Genomic DNA, 21718 nt, shown 5'->3' on the forward strand with positions numbered 1-21718 from the left:
GAAAATAGAGTGTCTTCTATGATGTACCATATTAAAAAAAATCAAAACTCTATTAAGAATGTCTTCTATGATGTATCGTATAGAAAAAATAGAGTATCTTATATGATGTACTATATAGAAAAATCAAAACTATATCAAGAAGATTTTATAATTAAAAGCTTTGAAGAAAGTTCACCCTCAAATATCAATAACTACACTCATCAAGTAGGTCTTGATCTAGTAGGGTATCAAAATCAACCATTCAACCTCATTTGAAATGACCAAAACATTTTTTTTATAAAGAGTATACATGACATTTTTTTATATAAAGAGTTTACATGATATTTTATAAAGAGTATAAAGATGACATTTTATGAGCCATATAGTTTGTTTTTTTATAAAGAGCATACACAAGACATTTTACGAGCTATATAGTTTTTTTTAAATTTTTTTATAAAGAGTATACGCATGACATTTTATGAGCCATATAGTTTGTTTACCTTCAACCTTTGAAATCAAAAAACCAAAGAATCCTTTTTTATAAGAAAATCTCTAGGTACATCATGCTTGCTACTGTCAAGTAATGTATGCTGAAATTGATAGAAACCTTGTCGCCAAACTAAGCTGTTCCTTTATCTAAACTAGAGTTTGGAACACCATTCCTAGCTGTATCTTAAATAGGGGTTTAGAAACAAACTAGGAGTAAACTTATGTAAACAAACCAAAAGCTCAATAGTACATGACTTATAATGATGGGTTCATTTAGCAAAAGTAGGGGGTTTAGAAAAAAAATGGGGCCGAACTTATGTAAATAAACCAAACATTACCCAAACTAATGTAAATAAACCAAACATTACCCAAACTAATGTAAATAAACCAAAAAGAATAGGGGTTGAACTTTATAAGAAATTATCACAAAATTTTCACCTTGGTGGAAGGTATATTTGTTCATGTAAATATGAGTCCCAAATTTTGTTCTCCATTTATTAATTAATGGAGAGAGTGGACGACCTTAGGTGATGAAATTTTCAGAAGGTGGGATCTTTAGTCGAGTCAATAAAATTATCGATTGTCACATTGCAGTTCTGGAGTTTTGGAGCCTTTGAGCGGAGGTTTAAAAGGCTTATGCCTCACATTTTGAGGCTACGGCAAAGCCCCTCGCCAAGAGAGAGGCGACATAGCGAGATCCACGATGCTGAGAGAGCATGGTCTGTGTGAGGAAGTGACGATGGGGAGAGAGATGATGACAGTTTACGATTTTTAAAATAAAAACAACGATGGCCTGCAAGTGTTGACGATAGTGAACACATTTTTTTAAAACGAGACGGAACGATGGCCTTGTGTTGGATATGATACGCCTCCGTGAATGAAGAGGACGTTCATTGATTTTACTATAAAACCTTAGAACATTGATTAATTAATGGATGTTATGTGAATATGTTATGTAAATTGTCTACTTATTTGATCAAGGGAATATGAAAAGAAAGCCAATCTGACATATTTATTTCTTGATTAATCTTTAATATTGAGTTGTAATATCTAAGGTTTGTGGGTGAGGTTGATCACCTATTATTAGTGGGATAGAGTGAACTTGCAAGGTTCCATGTAAAAAGTATTTCTGCAAAATGTAATGCATTTTAGTTATGATTAAATACAAAAATTTATAAAATTATATATGTATATATTTTTACCGGCCATGAAAATTTATGTTTTGGGGGGCACAAATTTTGCTGTTGGTGTGGTGGTGACGGGGCTGCGCCAGGTAGCGTTGGCGGGCATTCGACCAAACACACATACATACACAGCGAGGGAGATAGAGAGCGCCTTTGCATCCCGTCTGCAGTTAAGCTCGCATTTTGCTCGATTCACTGTGAAATCGCAGAGCTCGGCACATCCCTGGCTATGGCGATCGCCTGAATTCAGTTGCTTCTGCGGCTCGAGCAGGCGCTTCTACTCGAGCGAGATCTGAAGTCCCTTGCGGCATTTCTGTGTAGTTTTCTTTTTGATCCGAGCATCCGGAGAACACCCAGGTCACAGTCGTAGGGATTGCTATTCTTTGCAGATCGTGATCTGTGACAGTTTCAGACATTTGAACGAGATCGGCTCGCGCAAGCCCTCATTCTTGACCCTAGCTCTAAGCCTAGCTTACCCTAGCAGCAAATACAGAATCAGAATTTTGTCGGCCAGATTTAGCGAGCAGAGCGAAGGGATGAGGAACGGGGTAGTAGAATGCAAGGTCTGTGGATCGAAGGTAGACGCATCTCCAACTGTGCGCACAGTCTCGAAAGCGTACGACAAAGCGTACGACCGCCACAGGAACGACTTGTCTTCCAAGTTCCGATTTCTTAATGTCATGCTCGTGGTATCAGATTGCTGCTTGCTTGGTCTTCAGGTAGTTATTCTGCCATTTTTTCTGCTTTACTGTTTTGCTTGTAGATCCACACTCTCAAATTCATGGCCCAAACGATGGTTTATTTCGGTGCTGCAAGTAAATTATCACATCTGTAGGATAAATACAAAGAGTTTACCACTAAAAGTCTGCTTCATGCTACGAGCTGCTGGTCTTTGCCATACGGAGATGGACAAGCCGGGACACTGTTAGAAGCTGGAATTGGGATGCTTTATGCTGTGTGGAGATGTGTGAAGGTCTCCAGTAATTTATAAGAAGGGATCAAAAGAACCAAAGGAAAAATTAGATGAAGAGCGAAGGTAAAGAAGACTAAAAGACCAAAGATTCCGTCAAAGTGCTGTCCGGAGATGAAGAAAATGCAAGTGTCCCAACTCATTAGGCAAATGCCCCACATTTGTAGGAACCTTCAGAGGCCATGGAGGAGCCTTGGGTCGCCCCAGAACAGCCTGGTGGAACCCAAGGGCAGTGGCATGGGATGAACAGCTCCTAATTAGCAACCAAAAGTTTCTATTTTCAGCCCATGACATCACCAACTAGTTGACTGAGTTGGGGTGTGTTACATACCCATACTGATGGGCCCCTAAGGCTGTACGTAAACTAGGGAATCTAGAGGGGGCTTATGGGTCCTAGGGGGGCATTGGAGAAGCCAAGGTGTATGAGACACAAGAGTCCTACACTACTGATTTGCATTATGTACAAGAAAGAAGCGTTACAACGAAATCTCTGGTACAAAAGATGACTGAGAAATAAAGATGTCAAATCATAGCTTAAGATCTCTTGGCCAGCCCATGCTCTGAGAGAAACGCTAAGTAGAAAGACAAGTGCTGAGATATGCAGATCATTTTGGTGATTTTCTAGCGCGTGTATATATATGCACGAGAGGCGCTGGTCAGCCACTTTAGATGGTGTCGGCTTGAGGAGAGGATTTCTCATGACTTGTTTTCGACCTGGCCGATAGCTGTCCACTAGTCGATTGCAACGTGGCACAGGCGCTTGCCTTGTCCTCAAATGCTATGCATGGTGCCCGATTGCTTGCTATCTAATGTCCGACTAGTCCATGCTTTGGGGTTGTGCCTTGAATACTCATAGGTGTGTCACATGGATGTAACATCATCTCCCCCTTCAATTACATTCACGTTCTCATGAATCCCAATAGGAGATAATTACTACTTGTAAGCTTAACCTTGAATTTTGATTTTTTTTTTTCAGAAAGAGACTTCTATTAAGTATGAGAAAAACATACAACAATCACAGCTATATGTAAGGTGATTTTAACCACTGAGGAGCATCATGATGCCATGTAAGACCTGTGGTACTAGAGGAAAAGAAGATGCCATGGTCCCATTCCCGCATAAATATCACACGCTTCGCCTGCGCAGAACAAGAGGGCCCCTGAATGCGAGCCCAAGTAGCCATAAGAGTGTGGATGATATCACCCCATATAGTACTAATGCACTAAGACCTAAAAATTTGGACACCCTCAATAGCCTCCGTGCATCTAGCTCTCCAGATCTGCCATGCTGTAATACTGGCAATAATCTCCCAACTGGTGTCAATCCTCTGTCTAGGGGGTGTATAATCAGAGTGAGGAACATCCTGCAATAAACCATGCTGGGCAATACCTCTACGAATGAAAAAAAAACAGAATCTGTACCACTCTCCTGGATCCCACTGAAGATATCCGATAGGACTGCCACCATATAGCTACAAACACTCCCACTCTCCTGGATCTCACTGAAGATATGTAATAGGACTGCCACCATATAGCCACAAACACCAAGAGCCATTGAAACCGATCCCGTCAAGTGGGAAAGACTCCGTTGGACACCCACACGCTTAATAGCACAACTTTAAAACCACAAATTTGAAATGGACAACTTAATACAACTTGAAATTTAAATGAAATGAAATGGAAAGATGGATACCAGCACTGGGGCCGGAACGGAACGACTCCCCCCCTCAATATATGATATATTTATTGGGAGTATTTAATGAATACAATGCTCCACGGGTTCCAAGAACTCGATAATGTCCATGTACATATGAAAACAGTACCAAACAAGTAGGCTCGAAGTCGAATTTCAGCCCACCTGTAGGAGGATAGAAGGCGCAGCTTGTACAACTTGTAGAAGATGAGCAGCCTGCAGGTAGAACTGGCGTAGACGATAGGGCAGCGCAGCCTGCAGTTGTGCAGCCGCCTGCTGATGGAACCATAGCCGCCAGGTTGAGGAGGGAGAAGCAGCCGTACAGCAGCATGCAGCGAAGAGATGGTCGCCGGTTCCTTCACGCACGAAAGTGTTTGCCCGGTTGATCTCACGTCAAAGGGTGAAAGCGATGATGTTTTACGCTTGATGGAGAGAGCTTTTTTTTAATTTATAAAATTAATGTGGAGTTTACTTTGGTGATTCCCACGTTTGCATGTGGGTGGGGAGTTTGGGTAGGTGACCATGCCCACCCCCACACTCACTTAAGTGGGGCTCCCCACCTTGGCCCCTAAGTGGGTGCCCAAAGGGGGTGCCCACATTTAAGTGAATGTGAACACCTAACCTTATAAAATAAAAGGTTAGAATAAAATATTAAAAACTACATGTGCAACATACTTACCACCTGTTCACATGCACTAAAACTCGTCAGAATACAGAGCAGACTTCACGACTCACTGGCAGGCGTCCCCGCTCAGTAAGTTACACGTCAAGCAGGCAAACACACAAATACATGTCATGCGAAAACAGTTTCAAACATGTAAAATATGTGTGCATGTGCAAATAGTATCATGGACATATCTCCCGTTCATGGAACAAGTACAAAATATCTGTCGGCACAAAACTGGCACGACATAAAAACATAAAAACCTGGTCTTCCTATGGAGTGACAGTCCCATAGGTAAGACACAGTTCCAGGCACGAGTTTCCCTATGGTGTGACAGTCCCATAGGCAAAACACGGCACGAATACTGGCTCTTCCATGGCGTGACAATCCCATGGGTCGAACACAGTCCAGGTCATACACGGGTGGCACTGGTCTGGCTCCCGTCCATACGACACCATCCTGCTAACACACGGGTGGCACCAGTCTGGCTCCCGTTCATGTCAGCAAAATACTGGCCTCTTCACACGAGACACCGGCCTGGCCTCAAGTGAACGAGACGCAAAAACTGGAGATGGACCAAATGGTCGGCCAATTGGTGACAGCCATGTCTCACTATCTGAGGAGAAGGGTCAATGAACCAGTGCTTCCCCGAGTGACCAACAATCCTCACTGGACTAAGCCTAGTGTTTGGTATGATCTCCTCCATACTACATCTCCTCAATCTCCCACCAGGCATGATAGAATACATGAGGAAATCTGTATCCTCCTGGCCTGGTAGAGCAATGACATGCAGAGGTATGCCTATCCTCGAAAAAACTCCCAGCCAACTCGGATGATAGTCTTCGTGAAAGGTCCCAGAAAGCCACTCATAGACTTTCTTTTGACTTTGTACACCCACTTTGTTCCAATGACATGCTTGCCTTTCGGCAATTCCACAAGATCCCAAGTATTGTTCTTCATGATAGAAGAGATTTCATCTTGCATAGCTTGCACCCAATGCTCATTCTGATGTGCTTCTTTGTAAGAAGAAGGCTCTTCTGAATCAAAGAGACCACCCATGGCTAATGCAGACTCCCCATGATGCATATTCAATGCATGGCTGGAACCAGCCCTTGTTCTACCTGTGAGTGGAGCTGCAAGTTTGCTTTCTTGCAAAGTTTTCAGCAACCATCTTGGCACCGACTTGGCTGTGTCTATGGCTGTTTGCTCTCCCCTGACAAGATCTTCCACTTCTTCCATAGAAGGGGGCTGAATGGCTGGCTGTTCCACATGTTCTACATGAGGATTTTCTTGTATAGGGGCTGGCTGATCTGAATCCCCCCTAATTGCAATGGGTAATAGCCCATCAAACATGTCCTGTATGCCTGTATCATTACTTTTATACAAGCTGTACATGGGCTGTTCTGAATTTTCAGCAAATACCACATCTCTACTGGCAAAAATCCTGCGTGTTGTTGGATTATAAAGACGGTATCCTTTGCTCTCATTGCTGTAGCCCACAAAAATGCATTTCATTGCTTTGTCATCTAGCTTTGTTCGGAGTTGTTCTGGCACATGTGCATATGCCAAACACCCAAATGTACGCATATAATCCACTGTTGGCTTTCGGCTATACCAAGCCTCAAATGGTGTTATGGTTTTCAAAGCTTTTGTTGGACACTTGTTCAACACATGAGTTGCACACATTATAGCTTCCAAAAATTGTGAGGCAACTTTTGTACTTTCACCATGCATCTTGCCATCTCCATGAGAGATCTATTTTTCCTCTCAGCTACACCATTCTGCTGCGGTGTGTAAGGCACAATACATTGGTGTTTGATGCCCTTTTGAAGCATATAATCCTTGAATGCATTTGACATGTATTCTCCACCTCTATCTGAGCGGAGTGTTTGGACTTTACATCCACACATATTTTCAGCCATTGCTACAAAGTGTCGAAAGCATGTAAACACCTCTACTTTCGCTTTCAAGCGGTAAACCCAAGCAAACTTGTGGAGTGGTCATCAATGAATGTGACGAAGTAAAGATGCCCCCCTATGGATGGTGTCCGCATTGGACCACATACATCACTATGTATGAGCTGTAATTTACTTTGAGCTCTAACAGCGCCATCTTTGGGGAATGGTTTACGTTGCATCTTTCCCAAAATACACCCCTCACATACATGTCTTGTTGGAGACTCAAGAGGCGTCAAACTCCGAAAATTTACATGCCCAAAACGAGCATGCCATAGCTGTGCATCATGCTATACCAGGAGTGTGGGCAGCCACTGTATTTGCATCATAAGAACGCTTGTCATAGCTGTCCAGCTTATACAAGCCTTTGTATTGTGTTCCAAAAGTGACTATTTCATAACCCTTTGATGGGTCTTTTACCAAACACTTCCCATCTTCAAATTCAACCTTTAAACCTTGTTCGTTTATGGCTGAGACGGAGAGCAGATTTTTCTTTATCCCTGGAACATACAATACATTTTTCATTCATATATTGGCACCATTGGCTGCAATAAGTATGACATTGCCAATTCCCTTTACTGGATATGTGGTATGATCTGCGCATGATACAGTGCGGCCATTTGAAGCATAAACCAAGTGCTGAAATTTATCTTTGCATGAAGTGATGTTGCTCGAAGCACCACTATCAAAATACTATGATACATCCTGTCTGTCAGATATGCAATGCAAGACATATCATTGTCTGAAGCACTTGGTGTGTCACTAGTGCATGTGACCAAAAAAGTGTACTCTTCCTGAATTACATTAGCTGATTGCTGTGCTTTGTCATCAGAAGAGTCTGCTACTGCATTGCCTGCTCCTTTTCTCTTTTGCAATCCGCTTTCTACATTCATTGATGTAGTGTCCAGGTTTATGGCAATAGTGACATTTGCCCTTCTTTTTGGGCTTGTTTGCATCCCCTTTGTCAGACTTTTCACCACCACGTTTGCTAGATAAGTTTGCTCTTGTTTGCTCTTCCTGCAAGAGTAAACTCACCAGCCCTTCAAAAGTGACGGGATCACCACCTCCTCTCATAGAGAGGTTGAGAGAAGTATGAAAGCCTAAGTAGGAGGGTGGTAAAGAATGAAGAGTGTTGGTGACCAACTGTCTGTCTTGGATAACCTCATCAATGTTGAGCAATTGTTCCTGCAAATCTTTCACTTTGGTGAGATGATCTGCCATGGAGTCACCCTCATCCATAGAAAGAAGATCCAATTGCCTCTTCAAGTAGGCGATTCTTGCCTCGTTGCGTACCTGATACATTGCTTCCAATGTGTCCCATGCAAGCTTCGATGTCTTGCAAGAATGAATGTGTGGAATAATAGTCCTTTTCACTGAAAGGGCTATCAAGGACATGGCCTGTGCATCCCTAGAGTCCCATCTCTTCTGCTCTTGTGTGGGAGCAGGTTCTACCTTAGGAGCTCTTTGAGCACCTCCCCTTTGAGGTGTTGCTGGCTGTATGGTAAGTGGGCGTGTGTCATCACCACACACGATGCTCCAAAGCCCTTTGGCTACCAGCAAATTGCGGATCATGAAACTCCAGAGGGAATAGTTAGATCCATCCAACTTGTCCTCTCGTGGGTGAGCACACCAAATACATTTGTAGCATTTTGAGCCATGTCAACAAAATATACCTGCAAGCAAACCAAGCACCAATGTGCATTGCTAGGCAACTAAATGTCATGTGCAAATTTTTGCCTGCAACTTGAAGCAAGTGTAAACCTGCACCAAATTGTCGAATTACACACAATGTGTATACATATGCGACAATCACAGCCGTAATGCCCAATTACATGCTCCAATCTGAAAAGCCCCAATTTTTATTCACTCCAATCGCTTCAATGTGCAGTCAATTGCCCAATTTTGACAAAAGCCCTAAATTTCTGCAATTGAAAGAGGCTCAATTTACTGATTTTGACCTCAATTTGAAAAACCCCCAAATTGTAATAAAAGCAACATGTTCAATTTTTCCAATTTGGCATCAAATTGAGAAATCCCCCAAAGTATCCGAACCCTGTACCAAAATGATGGGCAACTCTGCAGCAAGTACGTATGGCACCACCTGCAATTTTCCAATTTTCTTGGCAAAGGGGAAACCTTGGCAGACCCCCAAAAGTTGTTGAACCTGCCCTAAAATGGCTGCAAAGGTTTTTGTTTTTATTTTTATTTTTTGATAAATCTGAATAAAAAATACCTCAAAAGAGTCTGTCCTTGAAATGGTACAGGCGGGAGGGACTGAAGGTACAGACGAGGCACGTGCAGGTACTTACTGAAGGTAGGCGACAGGCTGCAGACCGGCGGCGAGGAATGGACCTGCAGGTACACGAGTTGGGTTGGAGCAGTAGGCGTGGCCTGAGCTGTACGCGCTGGATGATGGAGTGGAGCTGGCAGGTACGCGCGTATGGATCTGCAGGTGCCACCGGAACCGGCTGGCAGGTACGTGCGTCTAGAGGATCTGTAGGCGCCACCGGAATTGGCTGGCAGGTACGTGCGTCCAGAGGATTTGCAGGCGCCGGGGAACCGTGCAGACAAGGCGGCCGGAGCAGGGCGGCGCCGTCGGGGCTTCTCGGGAGTGTCCTAAGAAGCCTCCAAAGCCCGCCACTGCTGCCTCCACAACTTCCGTGGTGAGCTCAGCTCCCACACAGACCCCAGCGGCTGCCCCTAGTTCTTCAAATCCCGATGCTTCAATTGGAGCAATTATTAGCCGGGAACTCGAAGATAAGCAGAAGGGCGCCCATGACCAGGAGTATGAGTGCAATGAATTGCTCAAGTTCTTTTGCTACAGTGGCCAGAGAGTCGTTGTCTTGTTTGACAACGGCGACACGGAGGATGTGGTCATGGAACAGGCCGCTAGGCGTGCCCATTTCGAACTGACTTCGGTGGACAAACAGGTTGAGGGTTTTAGCACAGGCATGACAACGAGCGTCAAGTATGAAGCTCTAGGTGCTAAATTAGTTATTCAAGGCATAGAATTTGTGCGTGATTTTATGGTTGCCCCTCTTGTAGGAGCAGACATAATTTTGAGCATTCAGTGGTTTCACAAGTTTCTTCTTAATGTCAAGTGGGACAAGCACACGTTCCAGAGCAATCCGAATGTGTCAAACGCCCCAGTGACAATTAAGTGTGAGCCAGGAATTCCGAACTTTCCGCTCATAAGCCACTTGCAAGCTAAGCGAGCAGTCAGGGGAAAGGCACACATTGTGCGATGATATACATTCAGACGAGGTCTTCCCCAGGACAGAGCCCGGGAGCCTCTAGTTCCAAGAACTCAAACAATGCGTCTAAGCTTACTCCAAACCAGAAAGCGGAGGCACTCAAGACAGGTGGCAAGTTGAGTGCTGAGAAGCTTTCTCAGTACAACGAGGAGGGTAGATGTTTCTTTTGTCATACACAAGGACATACTTCTCGGGAGTGTCCTAAGAAGCCTCCAAAGCCCGCCGCCGCTGCCTCGAGAGCTTCCGTGGTGAGCACAGCTCCCACACAGACCCCAGTGGCTGCTCCTAGTTTTTCAAACCCCGGTGCTTCAGTCGGAGCAATTATTAGCCGGGAGCTCGAAGATAAGCAGAAGGGCGCCCATGACCAAGAATATGAGCGCAACGAATTGCTCAAGTCCTTTGGCTACATAGGTGGCCAGAGAGTCGTTGTCTTGTTTGACAGCGGCAGCATGGAGGATGTGGTCACAGAACATGCCGCTAGGCGTGCCCGTTTCATCCTGACTTCGGTGGACAAACATAGCACAGGCATGACAACGAGCGTCAAGTATGAAGCTCTAGGTGCTAAGTTAGTTATTCAGGGCATAGAATTTGTGCGTGATTTTATGGTTGCCCCTCTTGTAGGAGCAGACATAATTTTGGGCATTCCGTGGTTTCACAAGTTCCTCCCTGATGTCAAGTGGGACAAGCACACGTTCCAGATCAATCGGAATGTGTCGAACGCCCCAGTGACCATTAAGTGTGAGCCAGGAATTAACTTTCCGCTCATAAGCCACTTGCAGGCTAAGCGAGCAGTCCGAAAAGACACACATTGTGTGATGATATACATCCAGACAGTCCAGACAGTGGCCAGTGCTTCTGAGAAGTACTCGGCTCTCCATGAAAAGTTCCATAAGATTTTTCTTCGGGACAGTCTCCCTCCCCAGCTCCCCCCGTCCAGACCGGAGGACCACAAGATCGACCTTCTCCCAAGATCGGAACCCCCGAGCAAGTTTCCGTACCGCCTTTCCAAGGCAATGGAATCGGTGTTGGACCACCTACTCCAAGAATTGTTGCAATCTGGCTTCATCCGCCCCAGCGTGTTGCCATTTGTAACACCGATCTTATTTGTCAAGAAGAAAGATGGGTCTTCTCGGTTATGTGTCGATTATCGTGCACTCAACAAGCTGACTATCAAGAGTCGATTTCCAATGCCTCGTCTCATAATTCACCAAGTGCTCAAGCAAACAAGGGCCAGGACAGCCAAGAAGTTGCTAACGCAAAGGGGTGAAGGACTACAGGTCAAGGGCATAGATTTCTCAGCCAAGAGAGGTCAAGATTTCTGTATTTTCTTTTCAGATTTACAGCATTCTAATAAAGCAAATACACCATTCGTGGTGGGGGCCCTACAGAGGGTATTTGGGACCCAATACTGTGTCCTCTCCTCTATCCCTCTCTCTCTCTCTATCTTCTGCACATTTTCATTCAGTTTGTGCGTTAATTCCGTCGTGAAAAGTGTGCTGATTTCTGAGCATTGAAGTTACCAATCTCCCCCGAAGCTTCCGCACGTTACAGCTACCCCAAGTCTTTGTGTGGGCATGGGGATAGTGTAAAACCACCCCCATGAGGGCCAGGAATGCCCTGGCTGAACCCACCAGCCATGGAGGGGCTGTAGGACAGCCCTAAGGGCAGACTAGGGGGAGCCTACAGGCTGTACAGCCTAATTATGGATGTAAGGGCAGGTATGGGGCAGCCCATACAGGCTGCCCAGTCCCCATACAGCCTAAAGACAGTGCCCAGCCCCTAGAGAATCATGCGCCTGATGCCCAGCCAGCCATGAAGAAAAGCGCAGCTTTTTACTAAATTTTTCTAACATTTAATGCTATAATTCAGTCGTGGGACAGAATTAGAACTGACCGCCTAGATTAATGCTGGCCGACTGCTGTTTATAGGTAGTATAAATAGGTGAGCCCATAATCCATTGAGTTATCTCATAATTCACCAACTGCTCAAGCAACCAAAGGGCCAAAACAGCCAAGGGCTTGCTAACACAAAGGGGTGAAGGACTGCAGGTCAAGGGCAGAGATTTCTCAGCCAAGAAAGGTCAAGTTCTCCTGTATTTTCTTTCAGATTTACATCATTCTAATAAAGCAAATGCCTTTCCCTCTTGCACCCTCTGACAGCATATTCCCAGGCCCTGTGTGGCTCAGGCCCTGTGTGGCTGCCTTTCCTCTCTATATCAAATCCGCATTTTTTGCTTCCCTCTTCTGGTGACCTCAAGGTTGGAGGTACAATCGACAGAAGATTCTGCGTTTTTTGCTATAAGAGGATTTTCGGGTGCTGTCCAGCCTCTTAGGGCTGCGTTTCGGTGGAAGGAAGGGCCATATATCAGCATTTTCTGATTTGGACAGTTTTATTTTATGGGGGTTGGTCCTATTGATTGGATCGATGATGACAACTTCAGATTTGGCTCCCGTACCACTCTCTTGTTATTTCCTTGATGAGGCAAACAAGTTGGATGGTGGTAACTTTCAGTCATGGAAGTTGCAGGTTACTTCTACTCTCCAGGAGTATGGTTTGATGGAGTTTCTCTCATATACAAGAATCGGTGCTTGCCAGACCTTGCCTTTGCGAAGGATGTGTGTCGGTGGAGGAAGACTGACGGACAGATCTATGGCTTTCCCCTCCTAAATTGTCAGGATTCGATTCTTCGACATTTCATCTATGCTCCTAATGATGCTTCTATTTTCTCTGTGTGGTAGTTGCTTTATGACCTGTATGGTGATGCCGGTGATCGGCAGATGGTTTCTACTTCTGGGTGCTATGCAGCCAGTGATCTTGTGGATACTTCTTTTGGAGATGTTCCTGCAGCGAAGGATAGTGGGCTAGTTTTGCTCACTGCATCTGAGGAGTTTGTTTCTCCTGTTGCCTTGCCTTCAGTTTCTATGCATACTTCTCCTTGCCAGGATGATATATCTGGTAATGTTTTTGAGAAAGATAGTGGGCTATCTTTGCTCACAGCTTTTGAGGGGGATTTGTCTCCTATTGCTTCGCCTCCGATTCTTTCTTCATCAACCAGTGACCAGGATGTGTTGCTGGTCCCTTTGCCTTCTATGGAGGAGCCTGCCTCTACACTGTGTGATGCTATTGAGGAGGCTACTACTATTTCAATTACCACTACTGTGAATGTTCCTATTTCCCTTACTCTGTGTGAGGATTCTGGATTGTGGTCAGGTGTGTCCGTGACCGTGCCTGGGGCACACTGGTACTTCCAGGGATTGAAGGCTTGAGATTTGGATTTGATTGGGCTTGTGGAGTCCCGACATCAGTTTTCAGAGGGGGCAGTTGAGTTCTTACATCTGGGGATGCCGACCTTCCAGGAGGGTGCAATTGTACAACATTTGGCTACTCTTGGTACTGAGTTGGAGCAAATGGACTCTATTTCTTTTGAGGGTATTATCTTCTTGGAGCTACGGGCTTCTAGGGATTCCTATGACACTCTGTTTATATTTGGGTTTGGCACCGATATTTGGAACAGCACAACGCAACCTTCATGGTTGATTTCTTCTAGAAGAGCAGTGTACCTAGCAACTTGTTCTGTTGCTTTTGTAGCTGAGCTGCTGTGGAGATTGCTTGTGGAGCTTTCCTTGTACCTGTTGTTGCTGCATTCTTTTGTCTTTGACAGAAGACGACATCTTCGGCTTCTCAGAGTTTGTTCAGCATCTGGTACTGAGAGGGGGTGTTAGCACATTCATCCCCAGTTTCTGCCCATTTCTGGTGCCCATTTGGTCCCTTTTGTATGGCCCTTGATTGTGGGCTGGCCACCCCTTTTTTCCATATTTTTTTGGGATTTTTCCCAGCTGTTTTGGTATTTTACCAGTCGGCCAACTCATATGCTCCAGTCGGCCAGCATACCTCACCCATAAATAGGTGGTGCTGGCCTCTCATTTCTCATTCAGTCTTGTACATATTTTGCTCCCTCACTTATGAGACTTCTAGTGTGTCTTGCTTGGGACTGTTTTGCTTCAGTATATTCAACATAGTTGCTCCATATCTCTCTCTCTTGCACTCTCTATTCAGCACACTCTAGTGCCACTTTGCTTCCGCTCTGTGCACTCTTTCAACAGATACTTGCTCAGTTGCAGGATGGGTATAAGATGCATGGCAAGTTTACAGGTTCATTGGATACAGATAGTGGAGCAGCAGTTTGGAGCAGATGATTGACATCAGATTGTGCTTTGGGATGATGAGTTGTGGATGGTTGGTTCCACATGGACACGTGACTGGTTGGTTGGGAGCTTGCCAACTGGGAGTGTTAGGTTTTGGCAGGAGAGCTTTCTTGAGCTCAGTGCCATAGTTAACACCAAAGAGCTCAGGGGGTGTTGCCATGTGACTGGGTGACTCATAGGGGTGTGTGAGTAGTAGTCCCATCATGAGATGGCGAGTTATGGATATAGGTTTTAAAGGTCAGGTGCCAGCAGGATTGTCAGCTACACTGCTGGAGGTATGTTTCTTCCACTTGGAGTGTTAGCAGGACAAAGAGGCATTCTTGGACCAAGGGATACACGGAGATCCGAAAACTTTGTATCTACAGATTGGTGCTCAACATGCTCAGAGTTGGAGGAAGAAACATCTACCCTCCTCCTTGTACTGAGAAAGCTCCTCATCACTCAGCTTGCCACCTGTCTTGCTTGCCTCCGCTTTCTGGTCTGGAGTAAGCTTAGACGCATTGTTCGAGTTCTTGGAGTCCGGGAGCCAGAGGCTCCCGGGCTCTGTCCTGGGAAAGACCCCGTTTGGTTTTGGCCTTTTCCCCCCGAGGCGGTAGTTTTGGGAGAAGCCGGTTGGGAAGTCTTGGGCTTGCCACCATTATGCTTCATTTCTGCACTCTACACAAGTGAGAGTGCGTCTTCGAAGGTGGCTGGCCTAAACATACACACCTCCCATTGGATTTGCGTGTCAAGGCCATACAAAAACTGCCCTTTCTTGTCCGAATCAGATAAGCGTAATTGCAAACATAAAGCCAAAATTGTATTGGCAAACTGAAGGACTGGTTGCGCGTTCTGACGCGCTTCCATGAACTCGTCTTCGAGTCGCTCAAGGTAGTGGGGCGGTAGAAACCCCTGCTTCAGGTCGCGGACAAACTCGTCCCACACATAAGGTGCCATACCTAATCTGGTGTGGACTAAGTCCACCAAGGAATGGCCTCAGCTTCCAAGTACCAACTGGCTAAGATCACTCTGTTAGTATCTGTCTTTCTAACTACGGCAAAGTAATCTTCAAACTGATGCAACCATGAATAAAGAGTTGTGGGATCGAGTTTACAATTATACTTACTAAAATTCAATTTCTCGAGAAAATGAGTCGTGGGCGCCGCTGGTGTCAATCTGGCGTCCAAAGCTGCTAGGTAACGCTCGTGTTCCACGTGTCGCATGGCTTCGTCTTCACGTTGTCAAATCTCCAATGCATGCATCTACAACTCAAGCAAAGAACTCGGTTGCGGTTGTGATCCCGCGAGAGGGTCCCTGTGTCGAGGATCTGGAATCTGGGATACGGAAGGAGAGGGAGGAGGAGATGGAAAACGCGACGTTGGAGAATGAGTACGCTCTTCCAGAGTTAAAATTTGCGCCTTTTGCTCTTCAATCTTGGTTGTCTAGTCTGCGATTGCTCGCATCATCTGCTGGAACATCTCTGCAACACTCAAGCCTGGTGCCCTAGCTGGGTTGCCTAGTGCACTCTGGTCCCATGGTTCTTGGTCTCCCTCGTCGTCGAAGCTCGCCATAGCAGGAAAACGCACTTCCTTTCTGGAGCGCAATTTGACCATCCACTGTGTGTGTGGGAGATGTCCGGAGGCTGAAAACCAACCGTCCTTCGAGGGACAGGAGTCACTCCGAGAGGGGTAGTCCACCGGTGTTTGAAAACCAACCACATAAGCGAGAAAAAATTCTGGTTTCTTTATTGAATCTTTGCACTTGAAGTAGGCTCTGATACCACTGTAACACGCGGAAGCTTCGGGGAAGATCAGTAACTTCAATGCTCAGAAAATCAACACACTTTTCACGATGGAACTAATGTACAAAAACTGAATGAAGATGTGTAGAAAATAGAGAGAGAGAGGGAGAGAGGAGAGGACACAGTATTGGGTCCCAAATACCCCACCACGAATGGTGTATTTTCTTTATTAGAATGATGTAAATTTGAAAGAAAATACAGGAAAACTTGACCTTTCTTGGCTGAGAAATCTCTGCCCTTGACTTGCAGTCCTTCACCCCTTTGTGTTAGCAAGCCCTTGGCTGTCCTGGTTCTTTGGTTGCTTGAGCAGTTGGTGAATTATGAGATAACTCAATGGATTATGGGCTCACCTATTTATACTACCTATAAACAGTAGTCGGCCAGCATTAATCCAGGCGGCCAGTTCTAATTCTATCCCACGACTGAATTATAGCATTAAATGTTAGAAAAATTTAGTAAAAAGCTGCGCTTTTCTTCATGGCTGGCTGGGCATCAGGCACATGATTCTCTAGGGGCTGGGCACTGTCTTTAGGCTGTATGGGGACTGGGCAGCCTGTATGGGCTGCCCCATACTTGCCCTTACAGCCATAATTAGGCTGTAAAGCCTGTAAGCTTCCCCTAGTCTGCCCTTAGGGCTGTCCTACAGCCCCTCCATGGCTGGTGGGTTCAGCCAGGGCCTTCTTGGCCCTCATGGGGTGGTTTCACACTATCCCCATGCCCACAGAAAGACTTGGGGTAGCCCTATGGGCTGGCCCCTTTTCCTAAAAGCAAACCCTAACTACCTACACAATGATCTGGCATCTAGTACCATACCAGATACACAGAATCACTGTCATCATTCCAAAGGGAGACTCACAGCGCGGACTTGCACTGTTTCATGTGCAGGACAGTGCAAACCTGACCTTGGACTCCTGTGCAGGACAATGCACACTTGACCTCGGACGACTGGGATGGATCCCTGGCTGACTCGTCTTGGACTGGGCTCACATGGGACCAATTTACCATCCCAGGTCCTGCACCTTCTGTACAGATACGATGTGGCATCCAAGTGCGGGATGCACGTGAGAGGAGTAGTCCCTACTAGGCCTACAAATCCAAGATGGAATCATCAGTCCTTCCATGAGATTGAGCTTTTAATCATATAGTTGCCAAGACTCTTGCTATATTTTGTACAACTCCACTAGGCCTTCTTTAGATTCTAGTGTCCTTTTTAGTTAGCCTAGTTCTAGGCTACTCCCGCTAATCCATGCCAAAGTAGGGATGATAAATACTATTATGGTCATAACCTTGGCCTCTTGGGACTAGGCCCACTAACCAGCCACTCGTAACTTGCCTAGGTCAATCACAACCTCAAAAAACTAGACCTGCCAACCGGCCACCCATAAGGTGTCTAGGTCATATAGTGAGCACATAAGCCTTGGTATCTCCTCTCCACCTTTTTAAAGGCTTTAATCTCTAATATGTTATCGCTTAAGCCTTGGTATCTCCTCTCCACCTTTTTAAAGGCTTTAATCTCTAATATGTTATCGCTTATATCTCCTGTTTTGATTACCAATGTCACCAAATCATATCAGAGATATTAATTTCCTTGTAATTGTCATGTTCAATTGGTTCACAACTTAGAAGGTAGTGCTTTTTCAGGAAAGGTAGTGCTTTTTCAGGAAAAGCACATATCAGTGAGCATATAGCAATATAAAAAATAACAACTACTAATTTTGGATTCAATACAAAATTAAATTTGGCAAATTCATGATTCATTAAATAGGGCGTTTAACAAAGAGAATTCTTGAGTACCAAATTCAATAAAGTTGTGTGAGGTATCTTGGAATAAGGCACCTAAAACTGCACACAAGACTGAGAGGGCTAGTTTATGGCAACTTTTGCAAAATCACCTTCTCAGGTTGAGGGTTGGGGAGGTGGGGGCGAGCAAATTGGCTAATGTGCCAAAACTAAGCTGGTTTAGATGCTAATGTGTTGTCAAAAAACAAATTCTCTCAAAAAGCAGACTAGGATAGCCTTAGGTTAATTTACTTTAGAACTTTAGATTAGAAAGCATCAAATTTATTCTCACGATTTGCTTTTATAAAAGCAAATTCAAATTTGGCTTCCACCAAAATGATCTTGTAAAAGACAAATTAAGCTTTGGGTAGCTGTTTTTGGTCAAATTTTTTAGTTAAAGAACTTGAGTGGGATGGTTGGCTGCAGACAAATGTGCTTGCCTCCACTCCTGTACAACGATGATGTGGCAGCGATACTGGCCTTGCGAGTTGTGGCACCTTTGTCGGGTCCTCCGTCCATATGGACGACAATATATGCAGGGTACGCTTCTATGCAAGGTTTCGGTATAGTGCTGCTAGCAGTACAGTCTTTGCATTGGTTCTCGCTGGACACAACAATTCTGCGTACTTGTGCAAGTTGTATAGCAGCTTAGTTGCTGTCCGTTCACCTGCTGTACCTTGTTGTATACCTGCCCCAACAGCCTTTCTGTGCCACCTCCCAGTCTGTCTTGACACTTTCTAAACCATGAACATGAGATGGCTGGCCAGCAGATTGTGGTTGTGAGTAAATATATTGCTCACCCCACGCCCTTGCATCTGATAAAGCATTGCTTACGGAGATTCCAGAATCTCTTGTTTACGTGGCTATACTTATTGATTTTTTAAGATTCATTGCGATTAGCCCTATAATCAATTGGGAAACAAGCTCACAAAAGCCACGAACAACTGCCTAATAGGGGAATCACGCAAGGCATTGGGGTGCTAGTAGTAGTAGGTTGTTAAAAAACGCATGCAAGGTTTGGAATGTGCAAGCTAAAGAGGGCACCTCTTTGCTTTTTGGCTGGTTGCTTGTGTACACACTTGGTCGACAAAAGCTTCACAATTTTAGAGCAAAGTGGATGCAAAAAAGCATGCACAAGCCATACTAGCCTAGTTGCCCAAAAAGAATTTTTTCCCTACAAATGTGGAAGCAATCCTCCCCCAAGAAATTGTGGGATTATATCATCTCCAGAAGGTCTACATCACCATTTTCATGCTTGTATTGGCCATTTATGAGGCCCTGCATTGGCATATCTTAGCAGAGATTATTCAGCATTTTTCTACCATTTTTAGGCATTTTTTGTAGCATTTTATGCCATTGCCATGCTCTACGGTTGGCTGACCAGCATCCTAAGGGAATATATAAGGGCTGACTCCCTTTCCCCCAGTTCATCTCATTTTTTAGCATTCAGTTGAGGTCATTAGCAGCTGCTACTGCTTCTTACCATTGTACAGCACCTACGGGCTTCCCTCGTGCTCAGATTTCAGCAATAAACATCAGTTTCCAACATTTACAAGTCTTGTAACTGGGCCTACATCTGTGTTTTATATTTGCTTCACGTTCTTTTATGGTATTAGAGAAAAACGCTGACCTGTGAGCAGAAGAAAGCTGTGTTTTCTGTTTTGGAGCAGAGGCTTCGACAGTTGGCCGCGTTTACTGCAGATTTCAGCGTAGAAGGTGCTGCGTTTTCTTCCGGGAGCAGAGGCTTCCTCAAGAGTGCTGCGTTTTCTTCATCGGACACTTGGGACTGTTGTATTTCTGAATTTTTAGCAAAGATTGCTGATTTTTCTGATTGGCTGAAGCCTCTTCTAGGTGCTGAGGACAGGGAACTACATCTTGGAGAGATCTTCTTCCTCTCCTTTTAGTTTCCCACCCTCCCTCCCTTTCTTCTTGCTGGGCACAGCTTGAGAGGAGGACTTACTGATTTTTTTCAGTCTCTTTCTTCAGAGAAGGTTTCTTGTTAGAGGACATGGCTTCACGAGGTTTCTCTACTGCTCCTCCTGTTGATTCTCTAGCACCATCACAGCCTGGATCCCCTGCTCCCGCCGCTCCATAGGCGATTCCTATTCCCAATCTTTCCTCTCTGAGTTTCTCTTATCCAGGTCTTGCTCCCACCCCTACCCACATACCATCCTACAATCCTCCCCAAGTGAGTGACTCCACGAAGCTTACAGCATCCAACTATCATACTTGGTCTTTCTACACTCAGTTGTTGTTGGAAGGAGCTGGTGTGTGGATGGCTATCTCCACACCTCACTTGGTGGACCTTGCTTTGAGAAGCATATTGGATGCTCGGGCTCGTCTTATCATCATACATTGCATGACTCCATCCATACAGGCACAGTTTGTCTCCTCTCGGAGTAATGCTCATCAGATGTGGATAGAGATCCAGAGGAGGTATGGGAGAGTTTCGACAGTGAAGATTGCCAAATTGGAGTCAGATCTTGAGAAGCTTACCATCAGTGAGTCAGATAACTTGATTGAGAAGACTGGAGAGTTCTCCCGTATCAAGCCTCAACTTGAGGAGTATGGGAGCACCTTCAACAATCCCATCCATAAACTTCTTGGTAAGTTGCCTGCTTCCTTTGATTCTTAGCAGAGATTATGCTACTGTCATGTTGTCGACATGCTACAGTTGGCCGACCAACATCCTGGGGGAATATATAAGGGCTGACTCCCTTTCCCCCAGTTCAGTTGAGGTCATTAGCAGCTGCTACTGCTTCTCACCATTGTACAACACCTACGGGCTTCCCTCGTGCTCAGATTTCAGCAATAAACATCAGTTTCCAGCATTTACAGGTCTTGTACCTGGGCCTACATCTGTGTTTTGTATTTGCTTCACTTTCTTTTAGAAATGTAGGTGCAACTTTCCACTTTCCTCTACAAATGTGGGAGCAGCTTTTCCCCAACAGATGTGGGTGCAACTATCTGCTTTCCCCCTTCAAGCGTGGAAGCAAAAGTGACTTCCCCCCTCAAAGTGCAGGAGTTCATGGCTATCCTTATCCTCGTCACTTTCACTCAATGAGACGTCTGCATCAGCCTACATCTCGATGACCTGCTGGCTCCTTGTATGGCTATTTGTAGATCTGTTTGGCCACTTGTACGAGCATCTGTACAGTGTATGGCCATCCGTATGGCTGTATGGCCTGGACGATGGTAGCCTATACAGCCTGTGCTTATTTGTATGGGCCAGCCATGCAGCTGTATGGCTTGGATGATTGCTGTCTCCTTGTCATGATCTCCTCTCCCACCGAAATATGCCCTTATGCAAATTCAACTCCTACAAGAGTTCTTGGAGGCGATCCTGCAACACAGGTAGAAAAGTAAGGACTGAAATAGCATTTCCCACATCATCAATCATTCAATCACCCATTTTCCCTTGTCACAACCTCCTCTCTTCCACATGAAATTACCCTTACGCATTGAAAGGTGAAAATTCAGCTTGTGGGGAAGCTCCTGGCGACAACAAAGCACTTCCTATGCCATCAATGGTTCCTTGAAAGCCCTCGACCAACAGGTTTGGCTCTGAAGCCTCGATATCTCATCTCTCTATACTTGGATCATGGTGTGTGGAAAGAGGCTTCTTATCCTAAGCACAATCTTTACGAGACTTCAAGGAGATTGGCTTTGAAATGGGATCACACATATCTAGAACCCTCCTTCAGTACAGATAACCTGAATTGGATTCAGCGATGACGACGGTGATAGAACTTGTCTAATGGCTCACC

At 45.1% G+C, this 21718-nt stretch overlaps 1 protein-coding gene across 1 annotated transcript in view; it reads left to right on the top strand.

Moving 5' to 3' along the window:
* The first annotated feature begins 1711 nt into the window (after positions 1-1711).
* LOC147632626 (CMP-sialic acid transporter 5-like) overlaps positions 1712-21718 on the top strand; it is a 65706-nt gene continuing 45699 nt past the window's right edge. The window contains exon 1 of the mRNA XM_086807427.1: positions 1712-2371. Coding sequence (XP_086663553.1) covers positions 2189-2371 — 183 coding nt within the window. The 5' untranslated portion in view covers positions 1712-2188. The remainder of the gene's footprint in view (positions 2372-21718) is intronic.

The sequence above is a fragment of the Cibotium barometz genome, chromosome 13, assembly GCF_041138505.1.
Source record: "Cibotium barometz isolate CiBa-2024 chromosome 13, ASM4113850v1, whole genome shotgun sequence".
In the NCBI taxonomy this organism is placed as follows: Eukaryota; Viridiplantae; Streptophyta; class Polypodiopsida; order Cyatheales; family Cibotiaceae; genus Cibotium; species Cibotium barometz.